This window comes from Drosophila suzukii, chromosome 2R (genome assembly GCF_043229965.1).
Source record: "Drosophila suzukii chromosome 2R, CBGP_Dsuzu_IsoJpt1.0, whole genome shotgun sequence".
Lineage (NCBI taxonomy): Eukaryota > Metazoa > Arthropoda > Insecta > Diptera > Drosophilidae > Drosophila > Drosophila suzukii.
The window spans coordinates 4,733,317-4,758,833 of record NC_092081.1 but is presented as its reverse complement, the minus strand read 5'-3'; the positions used below and the strand labels follow the sequence as shown (position 1 = coordinate 4,758,833).

Here is a 25,517-nt window from a genome sequence, read left to right as displayed (position 1 = left end):
GCAGCAACTAGTAGCCGGTGTTTGCGGAGAGCGCTCGGCAGCGAGTTCGTGTTCTGGAGTCTTTCGTTTGGCGAATATGAATCAAATCAAGGTTCGAGTACTCACTCGAAAACAAGTGAAACCAGATCGCCCAAACATTCTTGGGATGTTTTCCTACGCGCTGGCCAATATGAAAATGATGTTCCTGCCTGTTCCGACTGTCAACCAGTTTCCACTGGCTTCTGGCTTCTGTTCGGTGACCCTCTGCCAGCTGCTCATCCGCGCACTTCCCCCGACCCCCGCCCCCCGGGCCACTCCCACTCATCAATCACTGGTCATTAAAGCCGAGCACTAATTAATTCATCTTATAGATACGACCGAGCAGGCGCTAATCCCTGGCCACAAAAGTAAACAAAGCGTAAAATATGCCCAGAACTAAGCACTGAAATATCTTTTAGATATAGTGCCTCTTCTGTTTCTAATATTTTCCAAAGCCAAACGCTTATATTCAAATCTCTTTGAGTATAATCTTCCCAGCTCTGGAGGTATTCATAAACACATAACATAGGTGTTGCCAATGTCTCACAGAAATAATAACCTTATAACACCTTTATGTGTGCATTCTTAGATGCCTTAAATGGATTCTGACAGTTTCCTTTAGGTGTTACTTTAAAATATTCATAAAAATTAATTTAAATAATTATAAAGCTTGTAAGGTGCCTATGATATTTTTTGACAGCGGGTTCTGCTTTTTGAATCCCCCCTGTATTCACAAGTTCATACATTTGCGCGTTTATAGCCACACACTTGAATATTTGAATATCACAGTAATTAATCAAAAAGTCAGAGAAATAAGCAGCACATACAAATAAATCATCGATCGTCATCGTCGGTCAAGAAACTATAAAGCACGTCCACCCCGCCCTTCCAACCCGTACCCCTCTTTCGAATCGAAGGAACCCATTTCGGTTTAATAAAGTTGTCAACCCACGATACTGGCGTGTGAAGCGCTCTTTGAGTACACACAAAAAGATAACTGATCACTTTTTGATAAATATTCCTGATTTAATTTAACTAAATTACAGTACATACAAAATTTGACGTATAGTGCGTGATAAGAGTGCAAACTCCTTGTAACTCCGAAATTTTTATTTATCAAATCAAATGTACCGTTTGTTTCAGTGTAATTCTCCTGAATTGTCAAGTGTTCGTTTTGCATTTTGCTTCGAGTGTTTAATTGTGCGCCCCATAACGGTAAACTTAGCGAAGGCCAGAGAATTTTCGGACACCCCTCCTTTATTCCCCCAAAAACACGCATTTTATGAATGAAAAGCGGGATGTGAAAAGCTCGACTTATTCCCTGAGCTTTGCTTTATGGCCTCTGGGGAGCTTTGTGGAGGAAACCCCAAAAATGCGCGGAGCTTTAGTGCGAAAAACACATTTTCACCAAGCACATTTTCCATTCTGTTTGTTGTTCTCGCTGCGTGCGGTTTGTGTTTGATTTGTCTCGAGTTCGTAGGCTTTATTATTCAATTATTTTTTGTAAAGACTGTTGACTTTCGAAAGTTGTAGTAGCGGACATAGGATTATAAGTATTAGTTGCTGAATTAATATTCAAAACCGAGTGTCATTCCAAAGATGTACGAATGGCATCATTTGGCCAGGCCAAAAAGTAAAGACCCCTGTGATATAAGCTGGTCGCAATGGCCATAAAAAAGCTCCCTGGCCAGTGAATCCGAGCTTTCGTCCCGTTAGTGGCGCCATCAGCTGACCTGGAGCAACAACAACCTGTACGGAGGAACAAAGTTTCGCGCTAAAAATAGTCAAAGTTCATGGTCAACGTCCTGGAGCGGAGTGGGCAGATCAATCCGTGATACTCGCATCCCAAAATGGCCCTGATTCGCTGCTGCTTTGAGCCGCCTGAACTCCCCGAGTTCTTCGACAGTTTCGTGCAGAAGTGCACGGATCCTAGTTGTAAGTATCCCTAAACGGAAGATATGGTTAGAAATCTATAATAAGTGTTATTCACCAGAAGTAAAAACTTTTTCTGTAAGGAAAAACATAAATTTTATATTTTTTAAGTTTTAATTTTTTATATTTTCAACGAATTCCGGCACAGAAGTTGTAGTACATACATACATGTATATGTATGTAGTACCTATAGATGGAAATACATAAAAATTCAATATCTGAAATTAAACATACTATATTCTCATATTCATTCAATTAAAAACCCAGGTAGGCTACAGATTTATCCGCCATTATGCAGAACTACTAAATTACCCGTTGCATCGTTTTAATTTTATGGAACTAATCATTTCTTTGAGTCTAATCTTTGAATGTATGGAAACACAAATTTAAAAACAGGGCATTAATGGATTTTAGATTTTAAAATAAGGACTATGTTTTTATGTAAGTTTTAAAGTTTCATAGATCAAACCGAGTAAAATTTTGAGTTGCAAAGACTTCCGATATAGGGTCAAAATAGATCTTATTTTTAAATGTTTTATATATATGCACCTAAAAACAACGGCCTTTTGCTTAATTAAGACGAACTTTTAAAATGCCACCAAAATACATTTACATTTCTCAAGTCTTCAGAATTTTAACAATCAAGCCAAACACTTTGCAAAAGAAAAACGGGGTATGTCATTTATAAAAACATAAATAAACTTTCTACCTTAACGCGCAAGTGCACATTTCTCTTTAAAAAATCGACTTAAAGAATTCAAACCGGATGCGGGAGAAACAGTTAGTTAAAGATATAAAGAAATTAAAGTTATGGGTATTGGGACTTACGCATAAACACTAAACGCTACTGCTTGACAGTTTTCTTTGAGTTGACTGCATCTTTAACACTAAGATTCCAAGTGCATACTGCACAGTGGGCATAAATTGCAAGTTCACAATTAGAATTTAATATTTTACAGTATGACAGTGCTCTTACACCCCCCTCTACACGGTATTTGCATGCATCCCTCGCATGGTCACACCGCGTGCCTATCGATAAGTCAGCCGAGAGTGTCTCACCCGCAAAAGGAAAACAAAAGAAAAGTCTAGCTGCGCTCTTTTATCGCAGCGTTTTATTATCTAATGCCGCGATAAAGACCGCAAGAAGAGAATCGCGACGCCAAAATGCCTGGTAAGCTGTCGGCGGGCACAGGTGTCATTCGCTTAGCGTGCCACGGGCCATTGAGCCAGATGACCTCGCCACCAGCCAATTGGCCAGGAATGACGACACCGACAAATCGATGGAGTGGCTTGGAGTTGGGTGGCGTTTAGGAGGGGCAGAAAGGGTGATGCGACCCGGGTGGCGGAAACCATCAACCAGCGAGCGATGAGCCGTCCAATCACTCAAACAGCAAAACTATAGTCCACTAGGGCAATTATCGCGATAAGATTAAGCGGAAAATGGTGGTCGCACCCATTCGACCCGAGTCGGTTTTCACACTACCACCACCATCACTCTCACCAGCGGACCGGTGGCGCCATGTTCACCTACCGCTGCATCCACGTCTGCGTGCCTAATCCCTCTAACCGCTGTGCCTTTACCTGCGCTCTTCTAGGCTGCTGCGGATGCTGCTCGGCGCTCCGACCGCGCTACAAGCGCCTGGTGGACAACATATTCCCGGTAAATCCGGAGGACGGGCTGGTCAAGTCCAACATGGAGAAGCTGACCTTCTACTCACTGAGTTCGCCTGACAAGCTCGACCGGATTGGCGAGTACCTCTACCAGAAGGCCACCAAGGATATCAACAGGAAGCGCTACAAGTAAGTGGGTCAGAGACCAGGGAGTTATTCTTGACTAACTCACTTTGTTGATCCCCAGGCTGGCCGAAATCGCCATGGAAGCCATGGACCTGCTGCTTCAGGCTTGTCACGCCCAAACCACTCTCAATCTGTTTGTGGAATCCTTCCTGCGCATGGTGCAGAAGCTGCTTGAGGACTCGAACCCCAACCTGAAGATAATGGCCACCAATTCGGTAAGACGCTACTTAAACGCTACTAGTATTCTAGTCTTTACTCACACCTCTATACTTGCAGTTTGTGAAGTTCGCCAACATCAACGAGGACACTCCGTCCTACCATCGACGCTACGACTTCTTCATTTCGAAGTTCTCTTCGATGTGCCACAGCGATGCGGCCACCATGCGGGACAGTCTGCGCCTGGCGGGAATCAAGGGCTTGCAGGGCGTTATCAGGAAAACAGTGTCCGACGATCTGGTGGAGAACATCTGGGCGGCAGAGCACATGGAGAAGATTGTGCCCTCGCTCCTTTTCAACATGCAGGTGGGTAGTTACTCGGTTTTGCGCCCTGCCCAGCCGTTCGGAGATGGATGCAGCCATCCATCCCAGTTCTCTGTCCCATTGGCCAATTATTGTACTAATTTCGATGTATTTTGCATTTCGTTTTCGTGTATTTTGTTAATGCAAACCAAACCCAAACCAACCACAACACAACCAACACACAACAATAACCAAACAGTTTTGTGTAAACGTTATGTTCGTGAAGAAAAATTTACTGGCGGTAATGATCGAATCGAATTGTTCCATTACATAAGCATATTAGTGAACGCTGATTAGTCACCAAGACCACCTAATTAGATCTTGATATTAATATATTTTTTATTACTGCAGTCCGGGGACCTAACGCCCGTTGAGGATGCCACCAATGTGACGCCGCCGGCCTTGGCCGAGGAAGTACTCCGGGAGCTGGTGGGCCGTGCCTCCTTCGGGCATATTCGCAGCGTACTGAAGCCGTTGCTGACGTAAGTAACACCCCCGGAAATATGGCCACCCGTTGCTAATCAGAGGTTTACTTTTCCTGATTTACAGCCACCTGGACCGCCATGAGCTGTGGGTGCCCAACACGTTTGCGATTCATACATTCCGCATCGTGATGATTTCCATACAGCCGCAGTACTCGTATACCGTGGTGGAGACCCTGATGCAGCATCTGGACAACAACTTCAAGTCGTCTCCCAAGACACGCACCTCGTTGGCAGTCGTTCTGTCAAAGATTATCGCCATAGCAGCGGGCGAGAGTGTCGGGCCCTCCGCTCTGGACATTATCAACAACCTGCTGACCCACCTGCGGACAAGTGTGAGCACTACCAGCGAGATCACACCCGAGGAATCGCAGTATCAGGAGGCGCTGATTAACGCGCTGGGCGAGTTCGCAAACCATCATCCCGACTACCAAAAGATCGAGATCATGCTCTTCATCATGAACACGGTGCCGGACTTATCAAAGAAGAGCAAGGGCGACCAGATGCTGCAGAACATCCTGCTCAAGTCGCTTCTTAAGGTGGGAACCCAGTACAGCACCGTCTCCTTCGAGAAGGCCTTCCCCGCCTCCTTCCTGCAGCCGCTGCTTAAGATGGCCCGGGCGCCACATAATCCCACTCGCATGGTTGTGATGCAGATTTTGCAGGCTCTGCTCGATCGGCACCAGAATGAGCAGGTTCTCAGCAACGTCAGTGTGAAGCCATACCCGGCGCTCTCCCAGGAGCCGCCATCGCGTTCTGACATTATTTTCACGCACAAATACGGCGCCAACATCATGCAGGCGCTGATCGATTCAATGGCGCTATCGGATCGGGTTGACGCCTTGTCCTCCAGTTATAATACCGCCGCCCTGCTCATCGTCGAGATGTCTTGCAACGAGACCGTGCAGGAATTTCTTCTGTTTATTCTGGGGTAAGGTTTCATAGGCTAGACACTAATAAAGTGTTTTAAATATATTGGTTCCTCTTGTAGAATCCAGCAGGTGGCCAACACTGTGGACACCCTGGGAAATGTGCACAAGTGCAGCTTGCACGCCATCTCCATCGGCCTGCTGGTGCTCATCTCGCGGGTAAGTGGCATCAACAACCTACTGGAGTATGCTCAAAAGATTGTGGATGCACGGCGCGAGGAGGCCACCCACTTCCTACCACCTTTGCTTGAGCCCAAGAAAATGTCCGGGAAGACCTTGAATCTGGCGCTGCCCCATCTCGCCATAGACAAGTTGGCGCTGGGAGAGTGCCTGCAGAATGCGGGCATGGATGCCCAGAGGCTCAACTCTGGAGCTCCGTACGCGCTTAACCAGACGGATCACCCAGGCCACCGCCACTCCTGGGTAGAGTCCGTGAGCAACCAGCTGACTCAGCGCAACAGCTCTGCGGATTTGACCGTCTACAACGGCGATGTGGACAGCGTTAGCAGCTCGCCGGGCGTTTGCAAGAAGCTCCTGGCACCGGAGTTCAACTTCGATGCCATGAAGAGGGCTCTGGCTGAGCCAACTGAGGCTGCCAAGCGGGAGCAGCGCGAGCGCCAGATGCAGATCGTTCGCACGTTCCGCGAGGGCGAGTTTGATGATCTGATGAGACGCACAGAACCCAAGGTGAGTAAAGTGCCCTGTAAGGTAGTTTGATAAATAAGACATAAGATATATTTCAAGGCTAATCTTTCAATTTAAAATTCAATTTTAACACACATTATCATCGTCATTTTGGTTTTATCATCACTTGAATAATAAACAATGAACAATAAATGCAGTTTCCTGACCTTTTCCATTCGGCCATCTTTGTAGTATTTCCATTGAGCATGCTGTGACCTAAAGTGGCAACTTATTATAATCTGTTTATTTCTTAGTATGTGAAATACATATATACCTTTACACACAGCTTGTATCTTTCCACCATCTGCCAGAATGAACAGCTTCACGCAGGTTATCGCCAAGGAGCGTACCTAGAATTTCCATTAGCATCGCAAAGCTGAAAGTAAAGTTCGAAGGGTCGGATGTAGGCCATTTAATGTAGTCTCTAGAGACCAATATAGAATTCTTGGCAAGCAACGCCAAACCCTTTCATGTAGTCCTTGCGCCTTTAAATAACTGTCCAGTCGCCCTTCGAGTGGGGCTTTTCCAGGTAGTTTTATCTGGTAAATGTCATTTGGCCGGTACCTCCTTACGTTGCTCGATATATAAAACTTAAATTTTAGGCGCGATTCTGTTATCGGCCTAACAATACAAAGCTATGACTATTGATCCGTACACAAAAGTTAATATCACGGTTTTCTTCCATTTACAGCACGATCTCATCCAGAATCGCCTGAACGAGCTCTTCAACTCGCTGGCCGTGGAACGTCAGATTACGCAGAGCGACACCAAGGCCGCTCAGTTGCAAGCTAGCAACGAGAAGCCCATCTACGAGACGAACTTCCCGGAACTCTTTTACTACTAAACCGTATTCCTCGAACCGGAATTCCCATCCGGCGAATATTCCGTACTCAATTCACGTATAAATAGCCCTCAATGCGAATTTGTTTGGTGTCTGTATGAAACTAGTTAAATTTAATCAAATTTTCTGTTGTTAAATGCAAGCAATTCAATTGTTAAGCCACCTTGGATATATACTTTGAATTAATTGTTATACAAATATATATGTATACAAGTATATTTCAGATTGTCGTATGAAATTTTGTTTCAAAATTATTGCCCAAAATGGTACGTTCAGAGAGAAAGTGTGGGGCAAGGTCGGCTTCTTGTGGTAATATCTCGAAGACGACGTCAATCAGTGGGCATTCGATAGGGAAACACAATGGCATTGGACGCAATCCGTTCTTCCGGTTTTTGGCCCACTTCCGAAAATGTTTCAGAACTTGGCTCTGCCACTTGCCCTTGGGACAGGTAACTCTAATGGCCAGCCGGGTATGGAATTGTATGAGCCTTGAGGAGAAGAAACCCTTCATCGCTGCTGCCCGGAGGTTTAGCTACACGTTTCGATCGCGAAGCAAAAAGGTCAACTGGGTGCTGGACAAACTTCGGGAATCCGCTGCTGGTGCAGAGTACCAAGCCCAGGCACTTTGGATTTTGATGAATGGCATCAAGTCCTGGCAGCAATGCGTTTTGAACGGTCTTCTAGACGTGCACTACAATTAAAACCTACACCAGGACGCTTTAAATTAATTGTAATTTTTAATAAATGATCTCTCAAGATAAGTTACTGTGCGTACATGTAGCGAGTAAAACTGTGTTAGGGACAGTAAGCATATGCATTGAACTTGCAGGATTCGAAGACGCTTAAACCAAAGTTTCTTTACCGCGTTCTTGTTACTTAAACATAACAATCAATCTTAAAACTCCGAATTTACAAACTACATGCAACATCTACATTGTGCGAGGGCACTGGAGCGTGCGTCTACCCTAAACAAGTAGATGACGTTAAGCGTTATTACAAGATACTAATGATGTAAACGATATACAAAAATATAGATTTGCGCATACCAACACGATCGCGGATATGCTCATGCTCAATGTACAAACTTCTAGATAAGATTGATTAGCCGCAGCTAATCGCGATGGCGAAAAACGAATTTACAATTAGAACTACAACGAGTACCGGCCGTAGCGGGTAAATGAACAAAAAATGGTGGTAGTGGTGGTACTAGTAATGGTGGACTGCTTCGATGATCGTGCTCAGCACGCCAATTGGCCGCATATGCCCTCCGTCTCGCCGACCGGCCAAACTATCCTCGGCCGTGGAGCCGGTGAGGATGGCGTTGTCGGCTCCGAGTCGCCAATGAAGACTGCCGAATCATCGGCACTGGACGGTGTTAGCGGTCGCTCGCTGTTCGCTCCGATCTCTGAAATGGGTATGGACAGCGACGTTGTCGCCTCCTCGCTGAGCGGAACAATCTCCTTAAAGCTCTGGTTTGGCGGCATCACTACCAGCATATTAATAGAGATTAGCAGTGGGTGAACCAGTTTCGGATCGAGCACCATCAGCGGTACCTCCTCGTTTTTCTCGAGGCTTAGGGAACAGATTTCAGATGTCTGAGTGAAGATTGGCTGCCGCTGGGCGTTTATCGAGGTCACTGTGGTGCGGACCATGAACTTGCGCTTCGTCTGCAGGCTGAGCACCCGCTCGTGCTCGTGCCGATGATGGCGACGAATGTTCAGTCTTCGGGAGTCCATTATAAGTATGAGATCCATGCCGTAGTTGAAGCCCGTCCAGCGCCACTTCTGGTAGCCAGGCTCTAGCAACATACGACCACATCGCATGCAACTCTCAAAGAACTGCTCGTCGTCCAGCTGCTGGGGACTGCTGTAAGATCGAAACACAATACAGATTTTAGTTATTAGTCTTTTCCGTGTACCGGCAAACTTTTCAAAACACTCACCAATCCTCTTGCCCGTGATCGATCCGCAGTAGGGCGTCCCAGTGGTTGTGGATGTGCCGATAAAGCCACTCCTTGGGTATGATATTGTCATTGTAGATGATTTTCAGATCCATGTAGTGGTTGGTCAGGTACTGGGTTCGTAGCTTTTGGAAGACCCTAATATATGGCTGCCCCTCGGGTGTTGCCAGGAACGAACGCTCCTCCATGCGGCTGGTGAAGTACGTCCACTGGACGACATCTCCGCTGGGGGTGTGCGTTTCCACGCCGGCATTGACCAACCGCTCCTGCGCCTTCACCGCTTCCGCCCTCTGCACAGGGTCCTCTGGGTCGTAGTCGGGATGCAGGCACAGAAACATCCATGTGCGCAGTAATGTGTAAAGCGAGAACTCTGTCTGCATCACATACAAATCGGGGCTGGCGGTCAGCGCACTCATCAGTTCGATAGAGATGTGCCTCAGCAGATTCGGCTGTTTACTGTAGATACTAAGCAGGTTAATCTGGAACCACTGGAAGGTTGACTTCTTTACAGCAACCACACCGTATTGGCAGGCGGCCTCGTAGTACTGGATGGCTGTCTCCGGACTGATGCTGTCCACCATCACCTCGGCACACTTGTCGATGATCCCGTCCAAGTGGAAGAGCGTGGCCGTGGCCAGGACCGAGATCACGTCCGCTGACTCAATCTCGATCTCATCGGAATACATAGATCCAAAGACAGCGTCCAGGCTGGCCACGGTTATCCGTTCGTCGAGGATAGCGATCTGAATAAAGTTCTGTTGCGCCTCCCGCCAACTCCCGTTGAACATTGTGTAGAAGTAGGGGCTCTGGCTCAGGTAGACCTTGTGCAGGTGCCACACTTTATCCAGAGCCATGACAGCCACATCAGAGTTCTTTTCCTCCTTAAAGAGCGCCTTGTATATGTACTGGGTGGTGGTAAGAAGTTTTTTCCTGAGGGGGAGGAGATGTTTTGTAATGGTTGGTCCTAAAAACTTAACCACTTACTTCTTGGGTTGCGTGGTGTCTAGCTGGGTCTGCTCATCCTTGCCCAGCGAGGAGTCCGTGCTTCGCTTCCGTTTCCGCCGGTTGCTGAACACCTCCGCTACGTTTATGTGCATGGAGCCCACGATCTGACCCATGGCTCAGCGCAGGATTCCTCAATCTGAAAGGAAAACAATTTGTACACAAAATTTAGTTTATATTTAGTTTATCATAACAGATTTGGGTCAACAACAAAGATAGGGGGCTTTATATCGATCTGACAGGTTGCGTGTTGATAGTGTCCCAAATGGAACCGGTTGACCCACTTTCGTTCCGCCAAACTGTAACGCCACCCGCTGTAACGGTGGGGAAACATTTCCCGGGTGGGCGAACATTCGTGTGGGTGACTTTTAGGGCCCTAAATCCAAGGGAAAGCGCTTCTATTCATCAATGATGGTGTTGACATCACACATCTAAGGCGTGATAAGTCAGCTGTAATCAAGTTCCCGTTCGAGGAGGTTCGGAAAACTTGAAAAGCATTGCTAGATTGCAACAGATAAATAGTTGACGTTTAACTATGTAATTACAAGACTTAATTGCCTAAATAATTTCTGTGCTTTAAATTTAACGGATGGCTCTTCGACTATAACACTTAAGATACGCATATTTGTAGATGGCAATAGATAATCATTTTTTAGATTTCAAAGCAGTCATATAATTGTTAACGTAACGACCCATGAGTTTTAATTTGTATGACTCAGTAATAAAGAAATTCTATGCGTGTTTGTACAGTGTTGTAATGTATAGTACTTAGATACGTGGTGTAATATTTTATAAGACATACAATTAAAAGATTTGTTTAAAATTAAATTCAATAGAATAAATTGTCGTAACTGATTTTCGAATGCTAATATTGCAGTGAATATAGATAATACCCAGCTAATTTGATTAGTATTAATTCGAAATATTGAAATAGAAGAAAGAAATGGTCAATACAAAAAGTGAATATAGAAATTACGATATAATAAAAAGGTGCTGCCCATAAACTATACTATTTCGACGCGGCCTTAAATACCTGACCCGCAGTGTAGTCACGAACATTTTTTGGTAGTATCAAAGCGGAGGGACTCTATAATTAGAATGAGATCAAACGAGATCGATTCCATGCGCGTTTTATGCTTTGTTTATGCTTTGCCGCCAATTGCTGGAGCTGGGCGGGCTGTTGTAACCGTGTCAAGGCCGCGACGGAAGCTACAATACATATACATATGTTGTTGCTGCTGCCCATTAACAACGAATAAACGCTTTCGTCACCTCATTGATATGGACGACCAGACAGACAGGCTCGATAATACTCGGCCGATCATTATAATTATCTATTCAGACTCGGATCCATCTTGAAATAAAGATTATTGAGTCCAGTTGGGGAAAGGTTGTTTGGGGGTCCACCAGCAGATGGCGGGTTTGTTTTGGTGTGGCGCAGTTCCGAAAACAAAAGTAAACTATTCGAAACCGGTTCCTCATCGTGTATTTCTTATAAGACCAAAACAAGACGATTGCAGCGCTTTAAATTACGTCACCAGTTGAAGCCAGAGAGCAAAGAGAATAAGAGGTGAGAGAGGAACAAACAAAAGGGGGTGGGACAAAAGACCACCAACTACAGGCGGACTTCAAAGTATACATAACTCGATTTTCCACTAGTCGCTATGAAGAAATGAAAGATAATGGCGTGGAGAACACAATTTTGAAAGAAAAATAACCGAAGTGTATCCACACAATAAGAACTAACTACTTCTAACTACTAAGTTTAATATCTTACTTCCCTGTAATACCATAAACCAAACTATTGTTAAAAGATATTATTTTAGTTTCTTTTCTTTAGTCATTAGTATATAGAAAGTTTTGCTTTTAATTTATTGGTTTTAAAACATATTTATGTTGTGGGGGATCACTCAAGGCAATATCCGAATTAAAACAACCGTTTAGTGGTTGTGGAGAGTTTGATTATGCCGTTGCTAGATGGTAGTTTCAGAAGTACTATTCATTCACATGGAAGATCTACTGTAAACATGTGTACATATATAGGAAAGAATGATATCACGCCAAACTATAGAGTTTATTTTTAAAGTAGGCCCTTTGTAATTTCTTTTTTTTAAATATATATTAAGATTGAAAAAAAAGTTAATGTTGCCCAAGGAGTTAACGGCTAAATAACGTGGGTGATCGTCGAAAGAAGCCAACAAGCATGGGCGGAGACTCGAACTCGCGTACGAAATTTGGTAGGGAATTCCAGTCGCCTTAGACGACAGAGCCACCGCAGCTAGAAAATTGGGAACGGCAGAATTCGGTGTAGATGTGTGATAGTGGGTAACTCGTTTGGTAAACAATCAGATAAGCCAAGACCGCTCACTCACTGGTTTATGATGGCAAATCAGCTGATTGGCAGTGCAAAAAGCATGTTTATTCGCACTATTTACGATTGGCTGTTTGGCCCTGATAACAGCGAGTCCACAGATATGAAAACGGACTACCAATTATTTCACACTTTTCTCCCCATTTTCCTGGCTGCGGAGTGCAGTTAATCTAAAGCTATAAATAGCAAACAAAAGTGAATTCGGGGGGTGAAGTATTTGGGAAAACAGAGAGGGGGAGGAATGGAAATCGAAGAAGAGAGAGGGAGGAGGAACCGAGAGAGAGCGCTAATGAACGACGCAAATCTGAAGGAAACAAGGTACACAAAGGGGAGCTGATAATCGAAACTTACTGTAAATATGCAGTTACAGTTTGCAATTTTATGTAACTGCAATTGCACTCCGCGTCCACTAGCTTGGTTACCAAAAAATAAAACAAACACCTTCTAAAATTCTACGCGAGTATGGATAACCGTGCGATTTAAACCATTCCAATTCCGTTCGCTGACAAATTAATCTCTGTTTTGCTGCAGTTCAGTTCAGGCTCTCCGACAGTGTGACCGCGGTACTTGTTTGTTATTAATCAAATATACCAAACACTTTGAAAACGGTCATGCTGTAGAAATGGGGCGCCACTTTTCAACTTGCATGCATTTGGGTAACATAATTATGTGGATCATGTGGTGTTAAAAAAATTTTTTTTTTAAAAGCCATTTTAAATTTGTTACCAAACATGTATGGTTCAAAATAAATGTCGAAAAATTTTAAAAACTTTGTTGTAATTTTTTTTAAGTAATGCACAAGCATGTAGGAATTAAAAATCCAACAGAAGAAATGAATTTTAATCTCGGTAAATTCTATTTTTTCATAAACTAAATCTCTTCAAAATATTGTTAAATAAGACATATTTGTAAAAAAGCCAGCTTTGCACTTATGTTTTGCTGAATACAAAAAGCTTGTAACCGGATATGCCGTAACTTTTGAGCAACATGAACATAGTTTTACAAAAGTTATAGATGCAAGCAACGGTAAATGTCGATTCTTTAATCGAGACATCAATAAAATATGGATTTAATATAAAAAATATACCCTTAAAAGATTACAAGTCTATTGTCGAATTTTAATCAGCTGTTTATCAACTGTTCCATACTAACTCCATTATCTTAAATTTCAGTAATTCAACAACCGCAAGGCTTTTTGTCGAGGCATATTTCTGAAATGTTTTTAAAAGAAGGACAATTTTATTTTTTAGGTATTTAAGTACATTACCTCTTAGGTCTTTAAGTACTAACGCAGCAAACAACCAAACTGTCGGACCCCTATCAATTTCACATGCCTTTCGGTGGACACGATTCCGGGAGAACGGTATATCTGAAATCGAAAATGTCAAAACTTTTAGAAAATGTAATCAATTATCTTGACTCTGAACGAAGGAACTAGACAAATTTAGATTACAGCGGAATTGCGTAATTTTTTGTGATTTTGTGTGTGAGTAATATAAGTAATAAATATACATTGGAATGGGTTTTCCTGAAGAATCGGTTAATTTTGGTTTACTTCGACGCTTCTTCATTTCGTGTTGTTTGTACGTGGGGTTCCCTTTCAGAAGTAACATTACTCAATTACTGTTCAAAAATTCTATCAAGACTTTTACTTTTGCATCATATTTGTATTTTAAGGACTTAAAAATCAGTTAATTAGTGGGAACATAGAATTAAGGCATCACCAAAAACAGCATTTTGTAAATGTAATTTTCTTACGTGTAGAACATAAGAGATATGTATTTTACGAACTAGTGGTAACCCATCTTCACGAACATGGCTCGTATAAACGCAATCAGTGTTGCAAAACGATCATACATAGTGTGACCTCGTCCCGCGGTATTTTGCTACTAGCAAGATATTAGTGTTCCTGAGTTTTCTTTGCTGCGCAGCAGTTAAATTAAATTGAATACATTCGGAGGCAAAAAAAGCCAAACTGCGGGTACAAATCAGAATTGAAAGGTTGCATAGGCCCGCAAACCGAAGGTACGTCCACCGAGTGGGGCCAAAACAACTGCCGAATTGGCTGTGCAAAAGGTCAAAGTGGCAGCCGTGAAAAGTGGCACACAAAAACAAATACACACTCAGATGCACACACACACGCACACACCCACACACCCGTGGGAGGAATAAAAACACCCACAATTACTGATGGTTTCTGCACTCGTTATCGTTATCGCTTTCCTTTCGCACCTATTTTCCGCAGTCGCTGTTTCGTGGGGCGTGCAATGTTCAGGATCCATCTCAAAATGGGTCCGCAACGCAACCAGCTCCACAGCAACAACAACAACAATGGGGCCACCGGAAGCAGCAGCACCGGAAATCGGCACCTGAAGGAGTTTACCTGCTGCTTCGGCCTGCATGTCCACACGGCCACCTTGATGATCGGATTGTGGCATTTGGTAAGTGCATCGAAGACCCTTTGACCTTTCGTGGGTGTATACACCCAGTTACACCCACGCATGCAATCCGGCGAATTGTGCGAAACACTTTTGACCCCGCTCAGTGTCACTCAGGGGAAAAATCAATCAGCCAATGACTGCAAAACTTTACGATTCGAGGCGAGCCAACTCTGCACTTTCCCCGCCTGTGACGTCAATGGGGCTGATTGGCCGCTGCTGCGTCAGCTGATCAAATTGAACCACAATCGTAGGGGGTTTTGGCCATCGGCCATCGCCACTGCGGAAGTTTCCAAATCCCGCGCCCATTGTCCGAAACTAACCTTTCACAAGCCCCTGACTTCGCATAAGCAATTGCCACACTGGGGAAAAACATTTCTATAGTAACAATTTTTGATGGTAAATGTACATATGCTTGAGTACTTAATAACTATGCTATACATTAACCATATAACCTTTAATAATATGTTCAATAACTTCAATGTCTACGTTTCTAGAGATTGTGGGTAAAGGCAATCTTTGTTATAGTACCCAAATTAATCAGGCCCCTTCACTATATATAATAAAATTCAGCTTAACTTTTATTTTAAACCAAATCGCAAAATCGCTTTAAAAGGTCTTCCAGAAAGCCAGCTAACTTTATAAATTTCAAATAATTAATATATTATTATATATTTAGCATAATGTTTTTTTTGTTATTTCTTGAACTGCTGTTTTCTTTTCTAAAAGTTCGAGATATTTCAGTGCCCGGAAGAGATTAGGTGACCCCAATATCGGCTTCATGTGTATGACACATTCTGTGCATTAAAAAATTATTAACTTGCAGTATTTCTCTCAGTGCACTTAATGTTCGTGTGTATCGGCAATCCGCCCGCAACTACTTTCATCATGCATTTTCCCTCTGATACCTGGTGTTTATTACGGCTCAGGTCACGTATTGCAGCTGCAAACTCCGTCACATGCGTTGCCTCAGTAATTACGGTTTGGACAGCACTGAAGCTATCTGCCGTAATCTGGTCGATCTCAAGGGTTCCTTTGTTTACATTTGACAGATAAGCAAAGCGTTAGAGGCCTGAAAAAAACAAAACAATTCCTCAAATCAATGGTTTAGTTGACTCATCAGAGTGACAATTGATTGTTGGTGCACCAATTATTGCAGATAAGCACTGGCTCACCGCAGATTAAATTTCATAGCGATGATTAATAAGGCAAATGCTGGCGAACTGCCGCATCTAAGGTCGAGACGTCATCATAGTACAGACTTCAACCTGAGATACTTAGATACCGAATCGGATATCCAACAGCGGCCATATGTGCAAACAGCAACCAGATACATATTTCCATGAGCGATTCAGTTATTTTTAATAACTACACGTACTGGACAGATGATGCGAAAATATTTACTCTTCAGGGGGTTTACTCTTGCTTTTCGGTGTATATCTTTCTTCTGGAACAACCTTCTGAAGTGGGCTGCCATAAATCTGAGAATTGTTAATTCAGCTGTCATCTATCAGCACACAGGTTGCAAATCAAATGAAGCGAAGCTTCCTTATCTATTTTGCCAGCTTATCTTGATGAGCGGACTCACACACCTGCTTAACGCACTTGAAATACTTTTAGATGTTAAGATATCTCTTAATTTCCCACTCGTGATCCTTGGAATCTTATTCAAAACTTGTTGAAATATTTTCTGGCAGCACACATTTCGCCACATTGCTCATTTCCAATGAAAGCGCTTCCCGAGGAAGTTGTCCGAGTGGTGAAGGCGTTTGCAAGATTCGAATGCAATGCCCAAAGCGGACAACACAAATCCTGAACACCATTCGAGTTGTGGCTTTAGTGCTAGTTCCCAAGAAACATCCATCCTACGTCCCTATGCAGTGGAGTTGGCAGAGGAAAGCGAAACGGCAGAGGAGGAAGCAGAGGACGCGGGAAAGGACAATGACCTGAAGCCCCTGTACATCAATTCAACTGGCATCAATCGCTCTTCATCCTCCGTGCTGAGCATCCAGGCTGGCGTCTTCAATACTCTCAGCGAGCGTACTATGTCCTCCTTGGGCTACTCGATAGCCGATTCTTTGAAGAAACAGGAAACTAGTAAATCAGTAGCCCAAAAGACCAATCTGTACCAGGAGATTGTAAGCCTCGTAAAGCGGCGCGTTCAGACCAATTCAGAGGTCACCATCGGAAAAAGTCGTCATCCCGTGCACCTGATGGCCTTGCAGAGCTTTTCGCGAATGTTTCGCGATATGAGCAACGACTTGAGCGTAGACCTCCCTGAGGAGAAGATCACGCCTCGCTCCTTCTGCCTTATCTACGACTGGATGGTCGAGGACACGCCGATCCTACCGCGCCTCGGTCTTCTGGAAGTCCTACAAGCCGCCAGTTTCTTGGACATTCCGCAACTTGTCCGTCAGTGCCAGTATTGTATGGAGAACGGCTTTAAGGAGGACTCCGCGGCGATGCTGTACTTTGAGGCTAAGATCCTCAAACTGGAGGAGACTTACCGGGAATTTCTAATGCGCGTCTCTAAGTTTTTTCTTACGCTGGTAGCCTCCCAAGAGTTCCTGCGCCTCCCGCTGAAATCATTGCTCATGCTAATCAGTTCGAGTAGTATTGGCGTGAATATGGAGCTGGAGGTCTTCATGGCGGCTGCTCGCTGGCTAAACCACCACTGGCCCCAAAGACAAAAGAACATAACTGCTGTTACATCCAGAATTCGTTTCGGACTCATCCCTCCGTGGTTGCTCATCCAGTTGCAAAAGCCTGATGTCACCGCTGTGGAAGTGAGAAGAATCGTATCGGAGACAGAGGTGCGTCAAGCCATTCATGATGGCATCGCATATACCACCACGCGGCTCTTTTATGGAGCAGATCGCGAGGCCTTTATGCAGCATTTGCGTAAGACGAGTGTCAAGCCACCCATGCAACGTAACTGGATATACGACCGAAAGTGCCGCCATCATCATCGCATGCAATGCAAGATCACGCTGGACTTAACATACGAGACGTTCGTGGAATACCTGAACTATGTGCAGATGCAGCACCGGGACTACTGGCATTCTATGGAGCAGGCAGAGACCAGCAACGTGTGTTTCAATTGCCAGGCCAAAAAGTTGGATCGAACTAAGCCCATTAGTTGAGTTTAGATGTTGGTTGTACAAATTGTGAAATATATCTTGATACTTACTCGGAAATTAATCTATTTATTTCGATAAATAGTTGGCAGTTGTGCTAGCTAGGTATTTCAAAGGATTTTTCTAGTGAAACATACAAAAATGTCCATATGCTGGTCTTCCACAAATACATTTTAAACTAATTACTATCTGTATTTTCATTTGTCACCTTCAATAACTTTAATTTTACTTTCAGTTTTTGAACATCTTGGCGTTGAGTGTTCTGGCAGTCATATGGCGCAATCCCGAGATGATGGACGAACTGGAAGGCAGCAACCACGACTACACCGTGGATCTGAGTGCACCGGCCCTACCCACGCCTCTGAGCAAGGTCGAACCGCCCTACGCCTACCGTGACCACTCCTTCAACTATCGTAAGCGTTACCGTAAGCAGTGGAGAGAGCAGTTTTCGCAATGCATTTTCATTTATGTGTCCTCCAGCAGAGAACTTTGACATGGGCGGCTTGGTATGCACCTGCATGATAGCCATCACGCTGATGATGATTTACGGCACCATCAAGGGAAAGCCCTCGCACCTGTTGCCATTCTTTTGCCTGCAGTTGTTTGACTTCGCCATTACCACGTGAGTGTTACAGACACAGCTCTACAGATCTAAACCTTTGATTGGCTAAAATATCCTTTTTAAATCATTAGAGGCTTTTATAAATCCCTGAAAAGGATTTACTTTTAAAGATTAATATACTAATGAATGTATTTTATTGTGCATGACAGTCTCACCGCCGCTGGATATCTGTGCTACCTGCAGGCCATCCACAGCATCATTGCCGAGTCGCATCGCTTGCCATGGCGCGAGAAGCTGCTGGAACTGCCGCCTGAGGAGCTGGTTGTGGTGGTCCTTGTCGTCTTCATTTGCATCGTTTTTCTCAAGGCCTATTGCATTGGTATCGTTTGGCGCTGCTACAAGTATTTGACTCTCCGTCAGCAACACGTTCGCACCCTTTTCCCCTTCTTGGAGCCGCCAACTGGAGTGCACAGTGTAGGTGGAACCTTCGGTGCCGAGGAGCGCTCCTATTCCACCTTGTTGCCCAACTACGATGAAGCTATTGCCCAGTACTTGAAGCAGGCACCACCGCCGTCTTACCAGGTGGCCATGTCCAATTACGAGGAGGCCGAGGACGCAACGGCTGAAGGGGCAGAGGTTAATCCCTCGGTGGCTCCCCTTTTTGTCGCCCTTGGAGCAGCCACCACCGCGAACGCAGCCTCTAACACGGATGACAACATGGATAACAACAACGATCAGCCGAACAATAACAACACTATGCATGTCAACGCCAATACGCCACCAATGCGACGTAGCGATGCTGCTGTGAATGTCAATGTCGACGAGGATGATGACGACCTGGAGGTGATCGACGCTGGCGTTGATGTAATCGGGGGAATACCACCTCCGCCGCCCTACAATGACGTGGCCGACGCCCAGGTGCAGGTGCCCTCGCAGTCGCCGCTGCACCGCCAACCCAACATCCCGGGACAAGTATTTGGTGGGCGCGACGAGAGCCAGGCCTAAGTTGTAGTTTGGATTAGTTTGCTTCTCATGGCGAGTGGGTTGTGATCATCGGTGAACACCCCTCCCCACATCCTCCTCTTGCCCAGATGTTCTGGTTTCTGGTCTTTCATCTCACAGCTATCATTCCCAGGCACACATACACGGTCTTAATGGTTGCTTCAATGTATTGATCAGTGTTTTTAGAGAAACGAAACGCAAACAAGTATTCGCTTTTAGCCGTCGCTCATTATTGTTGTTTAACGTACAATTAAGATGCTCTAGTTGCTGCTCATTTAGTAAACTGAACAAGCATTAAAACCAAAAACATTTTGCGATGCTGGCAAGGAAAGCTTCAATTCCTTTTCGGCCGCATCTGACCCGAACGTAGCTGCAACAATTTGTTAGAACGTTTTTATTTGGCCCGAATTAGCCTGAGCATTTCGGATAGTGTAGGCCCAAGTAGTTGTTACCAGAGAGTGTCGCTGGCATTGTAGACACCTTTACGATGTTCTTTGTTTTAAGCTATCTTGTAAGACTATGCATATTGAATACCGAGTACTGAAGTAACATCGCAGGCAGACATAATCTATTAATTATGATGATATTATCAGCAACAGTAAAGTTTTATGTGTGTACAATATCTAAATGTATACTGTGTACTAAATATGCAGAGATATTCGAATAAAAATTAGTTTATATTTAGTTTGCTGTTGTTTTTATTTTTACAGACTGAATATATAAAGTATGTGTATTATCAGGATCATCATGCTCGTCCATATGAACAGCAGATTCTAGTGAACCGCAAGTTTGTTTAAAAACACATGTCTGTTTGGCGCCCACAAGCTGGCTGATTTTTTTTAGGTGTATTATGGACTTGGTTATTTATTTTCCAATTCGTATCGACATGTCATTATTTAAAAAGTTATGATCCCCATCTAGCAGCCTTATAAATGTTTTTTACCAATATTAAGCTTTTAATCGGATCAGTTTTCAAACTAACAAGACTTTTTGCAAACAATAGTTTCAAGAAAAGTCTCTCGGAGACTGGTCGTCATTTCCTCCTTTGATAACTACATAAGATAATAAAATGATTTCCTTGTACGCATTCTTGAAAGTAAAGGAACAAAATTAGACAATGCAAATTCCGATTTTGTAATGTCGCTGGACGGGAATTCCCCTTAATAATATGGAAATGCGCTGGCGCCATCTACGTTGCAAAGTTGGTTAACAGAGCAACGGGTACATATATGTACATATGTATTTCATTATAAGGTTTCATTATAATATTAAGCAATGAAACGTAAAAATTTTCATTTTTTTGACAAGTTTGCTTTTTGCAATATATGTATGTACATGCTTGCATTTCCTCTCGAAAGTTCAACCCTACTAGAGGATCGTAATTCGTTTCCTCAGTTTGAACAAAGAAGGATCCCAACTACACCTACCTGCAAGACACCTCTTTTCATTCTTATTTTTCAGTTCGAGGGAAGTCACTGTCTGAAAGTTTCCGATCACTGAGCGATGACTAAGCCACCTATAAGAATTGAAGTCGATCACGAGAAATATTCCCCCTCAGAAAAAGTACCCGAGATTATATTATTGTGTGCGATTGTATTAAGCTTTAATTTGAATCATTTTTTTGTTGTTTTTATAAATGCCTTTTTTCTAGAGCTAAACGCTCTTCCAGTTGGACCAGGTGCGGATCTCGTTCCAGATGTTGGTGCCGGGGCACTCGGTGGAGCCCACCTGACGATGTCCGTAAAGGATGTATCCGGAAACGATTTGGCCGCGGGAGACGGCGTCGGAGAGCAGACCCTTGGCAGCGGTGATCTGGGCAGAGGTGAGGGTGTCGGTGTTGTAGTTGCCCAGGAAGGAGATGCCGATGGACTTGGAGTTCCAGTTGGTGGCGTGAGCACCCATCACGTTCCATCCGCGACCCTCGTACACGTTCCCATCGCCGCCGATCAGGAAGTTATAGCCGATATCGGCCCAGCCAAGGGAGTCCATGTGGTAGGCCTGGATGTTCTTCAGCTGGGTGATGCAGGCGGCCTTGGTGGAGCAGTAGTTTCCAGCGGTGTGGTGGATCACAGCGTAGCCCAGGGAGCTGGCCAGCGTGGTCTTGCTCGTGGCGGAACGGCCGCCCCACCCCGACTTGGAGATGATGGTCACCCCGAAGACGGCCTGGGCGCAGAAGAGCACGGCCAGAAGGACGAGAGCTTGGTTTGCCATGGTTGCGGATCGATTGTGCGGCCTGACGTCCGATCGGACCTTATATACCGACTCTTATCGCCTGCAAGCCGATCCCGGGCTCGGGCTGCGAGCCGGGTCGTGTGCTTCCATCTGATACGGGGCTATCTGGTGGCCAGATCCTGATACGGCGATGACGGCGGACCAATCGGGTTTCTAATCAGGCCAAGTGGCATAAATTAAATTGTCTAAGAGGCGAATGTACATATATTGTGAAGCCTAACCCCTGTCATAACAATGCGAATATCTGTCAATACTAGAATTTCCAGATTCGAATTTATTCTGTTATCATTATGCATTATTATTATTAGAAAGCTTTTCAAGATCGGCCTTTTATAAAATTTTGAATTATCTATCGGTGGAAAGCAGCCAGCCCTAACAAAGACTAGTAGAAGACTAGTAATGTAAAGAGTAATAGGAATACTGATCAAGAATATATATAGTGGAGATACAGTTATTAAACTCGAAAGGCATACCATTTAACGAATACAGTATGCCCTTCTGCGGTCATCAGGACAATAAGCTAATATAACTTAAAGCTTAAGGATTTTCTATTAGAGCTTTTATGATGGTAGAAATAATTATGGAAACTGAACATGAAGTACAAGGACATTTTGGTAGATAAAACATTTGTGGATAAAATAACACATTCCTGGATAAATTGTCAATAAATTCGAAATGGAAATTTCATAAAAGAAAAGGCGATATCTATAAAAATGTCTAAGCTTTCAAGCTTTTATAGAAAGGGATAAGAAGTCCTGGCCTGACACACATTTTCGATAAATTCAAAATAGAAATTTCAAAAGGAAAAATTCGTTTGCTATAATGATGATTATACCTAGTTAACACTACATAAAATACAGGCTGTGTATAAAAAACATACATATGCATAGATACATTTCACCCCAAGAGGTGGCGCTTTACAATCTCGTTTTGCTGATGCATATTTCCACCTCCGTTACTCAGCTAAAGGAACCAAAGAGAAATGGAGATATACAAGCAGCAAAGCGAGATTAAAATGCACCACCTACCGGCGGTAGACAGATTTAAGCGTAATGGGTGGGTTAGAGTAAGCGTGGTAAATTTTTTTTTGGATCAATTGATAGGTATTGACGAGACCAATACATTTCAGTTAAAATTTTTAATCTAGCATGAAAATTGTGGGCTTCACAGGCTTGGGCGGCTAGTGGGCGTTAAAGTGGGCGTGGCACATTGCTGAAACAAACATGCGCTGCGTAAGAAGCTCAGGAATCTGCACGCCTAATGTCAATAGCCTAGCTCTTATAGTTTCCGAGATCTCAGCGTTCATCCGGACAGACGGACGGACAGACGGACAGACGCACATGGCTAGATCGATTCGGATAGTGATCCTGATGAAGAATATATATGCTTTATGGGTTCGGAAACGCTTCCTTCGCCTGTTACATACTTTCCGACGAATCTAGTATACCCTTTTACTCTACGAGTAACGGGTATAAAAACGGTATAGCCTAATTTAAGACATTTAAGATTAAACCAGAATTTTTTATAAATAGTAATCATAAACTTTTGAATTCTCATATCGCAACTGATATGATGGTGTTAGATTTTTATTTATAACTGTTTTAAAAGACTTAAGTACTTTAAGTGGCTGATATGGATCGATGATAGATACCGATGAAAATATTATTATAATCAAGCAGAGGCGCAAAAAAGGAAATTGTTGATTAGATTACTGATCAGTGGCATCGCCCCTATTTCAAATACGATCCACAAGATAAGTGGTCTACATTTATGTGTGCGATGACGTAGAATCAAATAAAAGAAAGAAAGAAATAAGAAATTTTATAGTACGAGCCTGAAAAAAAGAGTTTTTATACCTAACATTAAATGATATAACAAAACCAAGTATACAGAAGTGTTAGGAACAGTCTATATTAACAATTATTGAATGCCAATAGACCTGCAATAAAAAAAACTTTCTTCGGTTTATGTGTAAAACTCATTAGTCATTAAACAATTAATATAAAGGGGACTTTTAAATCTCAAGGCCACCTTATCAGTCATGAATGGATGTAGCTCACTTGTATAGTACATTTCCCTACTCAAAGAACAGATGAATTCGTAAATCTTGATAATTAACTGGTAATCAGGGAAGTAAAAATACTGTAATAAACTGAAAGTCGCAGGAGCAGATCCTGGACAGGAAGGTGAGTGGGGTGGAACCACTCACCCAATCCACTTTGTCCAGCCATCCGAGTGCCACCAAGTTCTTTTCCTCCTGGCAGGAAGGAGGTGAATCGCGAAACTGAAAGCTTAAGCTAGTTATTAAGCACAAAAACAACTGAAACTCATTCAGAACTACTTTGTTAACGAGGATGTCGTTAATGAGGCTGCGGTTCAAGTGTCGGATAGTTTGCTTTGGTCAGCGACCGATTGTGATTGTGAAGTTTCCCGCTGCTTTGGCTGCAGTTAATGTCGCAGTCCAGTGTTGAAAGTTAATTTTACATTTTGGTACAGCATTTCTGTTGCATTCGTGTATTCCTCAAAGAAATAACTAAAGTTTCCAAGTGCAGCACAACAGTCTGAACGACCCGACCTAATGATATTCTGCAAGTTTGCCAGTCACACATCCTCCAGCTTCTATAAATTTCAAAACTTTTCGTGAAATGGGGGGAATAAATTCTTTGACAGCTTGAACGTGAGACTCGACTGCAAAACGAAGAGGGATAATGGGAGCAGGAGTTTCCAATTGTATTTCCCCTTGTCTGTCACTTAGAAGGCTGTACTCGAATCAATCTCCGCGGATCACCCAAAGAATCGAATTTGGAATGATTTTTACTAACAATTTTATTTATCTTATAAGGATGTAATCTAGCCAGACCAGTGGGACCAGCCCCGGATCTCGTTCCAGATGTGGGTGCCGGGGCACTCGGTGGCGCTGACCTGGCGATGGCCGTACAGGATGTAGCCGGAGCTGAGCTGGCCACGGTTGACCGCGTCGTTGAGCAGCTGCTGGGCGGCGGAGATCATGTTCGGCTCCAGGGTGTCCCAGTTGTAGTTGCCCAGGAAGCTGATGCCAATGCTGTAGGGGTTCCACTCGGCGGCGTGGGCGCCCATGTTGTTCCACCCACGGCCCTCGTAGACGTTGCCGTCTCCGCCGATCAGGAAGTTGTAGCCGATGTCGGGCCAGCCCAGGGAGTCCATGTGGTAGTTCTGGACGCCCTGCAGCACGGCGTTGCACTGGGCACGGGTCTCGCAGTAGGAGCCGGCGGTGTGGTGGATGATGGCGTAGCTCAGGTAGTTGCCCAGGCCCACGGTCCACTTGGCGCCGCGACCACCCCACTCCGCCTTGGAGACGACGTAGACGCCCTGGACCAGGTACTGGTTGCAGACCAGGACGGCGAGGAGAAGAGCCACTTTGGAAACCATGATTACCAGCTGTAATAGTTGACGATCGCTTGATGGAGAACGTGGGCTGGTGGGGGCGATTATATAGCAAACTGCGGTCGAGAATCCCGCCTTATCGGGTCGCTTATAACTGATTTACAACACTAATCGATGGCACTTGCTCAGATTCGTATTGGGGGAAGCACCTTACCAATCTGGTGATTTTGAATTATTCAATCGGCCAT

At 44.0% G+C, this 25,517-nt stretch overlaps 7 protein-coding genes across 10 annotated transcripts; 4 read left to right on the top strand and 3 right to left on the bottom strand.

The window, feature by feature from the left end:
- Positions 1 to 1,486: 1,486 nt before the first annotated feature.
- stmA (Protein EFR3 homolog stmA) lies at positions 1,487 to 7,420 on the top strand. 3 transcript variants are annotated; one of them, XM_017087819.4, is made up of 9 exons: positions 1,487 to 1,953; positions 3,546 to 3,750; positions 3,809 to 3,962; positions 4,024 to 4,269; positions 4,466 to 4,507; positions 4,618 to 4,748; positions 4,816 to 5,679; positions 5,740 to 6,364; positions 7,053 to 7,420. In XM_017087819.4, the coding sequence occupies exons 1-9, from the start codon at positions 1,869 to 1,871 to the stop codon at positions 7,203 to 7,205; spliced, it is 2,505 nt and encodes an 834-aa protein (XP_016943308.2). In that variant the 5' UTR covers positions 1,487 to 1,868; the 3' UTR covers positions 7,206 to 7,420. The 3 variants fall into 3 exon arrangements, with proteins under 3 accessions (XP_016943308.2, XP_016943309.2, XP_016943310.2); XM_017087821.4 differs by lacking the exon at positions 1,487 to 1,953 and adding an exon at positions 2,964 to 3,121; XM_017087820.4 differs by lacking the exon at positions 4,466 to 4,507 and having other exon boundaries at positions 1,489 to 1,953.
- A 42-nt stretch (positions 7,421 to 7,462) lies between these two features.
- On the top strand, positions 7,463 to 7,903 carry LOC108019812 (uncharacterized). The gene has a single exon (XM_017087823.4). It carries the CDS (start codon positions 7,466 to 7,468, stop codon positions 7,901 to 7,903), a length of 438 nt encoding a protein of 145 aa, XP_016943312.3. The 5' UTR covers positions 7,463 to 7,465.
- Positions 7,904 to 7,920: 17 nt separating this feature from the next.
- On the bottom strand, positions 7,921 to 13,098 carry gcl (germ cell-less). The gene is made up of 4 exons (XM_017087822.4): positions 12,887 to 13,098; positions 10,147 to 10,303; positions 9,145 to 10,092; positions 7,921 to 9,068 (listed from the first exon to the last, which is right to left on the bottom strand). Exons 2-4 carry the CDS (start codon positions 10,278 to 10,280, stop codon positions 8,441 to 8,443), a joined length of 1,710 nt encoding a protein of 569 aa, XP_016943311.1. The 5' UTR covers positions 10,281 to 10,303; positions 12,887 to 13,098; the 3' UTR covers positions 7,921 to 8,440.
- Positions 13,099 to 14,400: 1,302 nt separating this feature from the next.
- Positions 14,401 to 20,358, top strand: LOC108019882 (tetraspanning orphan receptor). Of its 2 annotated transcripts, none has more exons than XM_017087955.4 (5): positions 14,401 to 14,560; positions 14,781 to 14,976; positions 18,346 to 18,523; positions 18,594 to 18,732; positions 18,882 to 20,358. In XM_017087955.4, exons 2-5 carry the CDS (start codon positions 14,803 to 14,805, stop codon positions 19,675 to 19,677), a joined length of 1,287 nt encoding a protein of 428 aa, XP_016943444.2. In that variant the 5' UTR covers positions 14,401 to 14,560; positions 14,781 to 14,802; the 3' UTR covers positions 19,678 to 20,358. The 2 variants fall into 2 exon arrangements, with proteins under 2 accessions (XP_016943444.2, XP_016943442.2); XM_017087953.4 differs by having other exon boundaries at positions 18,346 to 18,535.
- On the top strand, positions 15,598 to 18,170 carry LOC108019881 (kelch-like protein 26). The gene has a single exon (XM_017087952.4). The coding sequence runs from the start codon at positions 16,761 to 16,763 to the stop codon at positions 18,114 to 18,116; it is 1,356 nt and encodes a 451-aa protein (XP_016943441.3). The 5' UTR covers positions 15,598 to 16,760; the 3' UTR covers positions 18,117 to 18,170.
- An 889-nt stretch (positions 20,359 to 21,247) lies between the features above and the next one.
- PGRP-SC2 (Peptidoglycan recognition protein SC2) lies at positions 21,248 to 21,915 on the bottom strand. Its single transcript, XM_017087556.4, has one exon. The coding sequence runs from the start codon at positions 21,883 to 21,885 to the stop codon at positions 21,328 to 21,330; it is 558 nt and encodes a 185-aa protein (XP_016943045.3). The 5' UTR covers positions 21,886 to 21,915; the 3' UTR covers positions 21,248 to 21,327.
- Positions 21,916 to 24,714: 2,799 nt separating this feature from the next.
- PGRP-SC1b (Peptidoglycan recognition protein SC1b) lies at positions 24,715 to 25,356 on the bottom strand. Its single transcript, XM_070994956.1, has one exon. The coding sequence runs from the start codon at positions 25,312 to 25,314 to the stop codon at positions 24,757 to 24,759; it is 558 nt and encodes a 185-aa protein (XP_070851057.1). The 5' UTR covers positions 25,315 to 25,356; the 3' UTR covers positions 24,715 to 24,756.
- Positions 25,357 to 25,517: the final 161 nt, after the last annotated feature.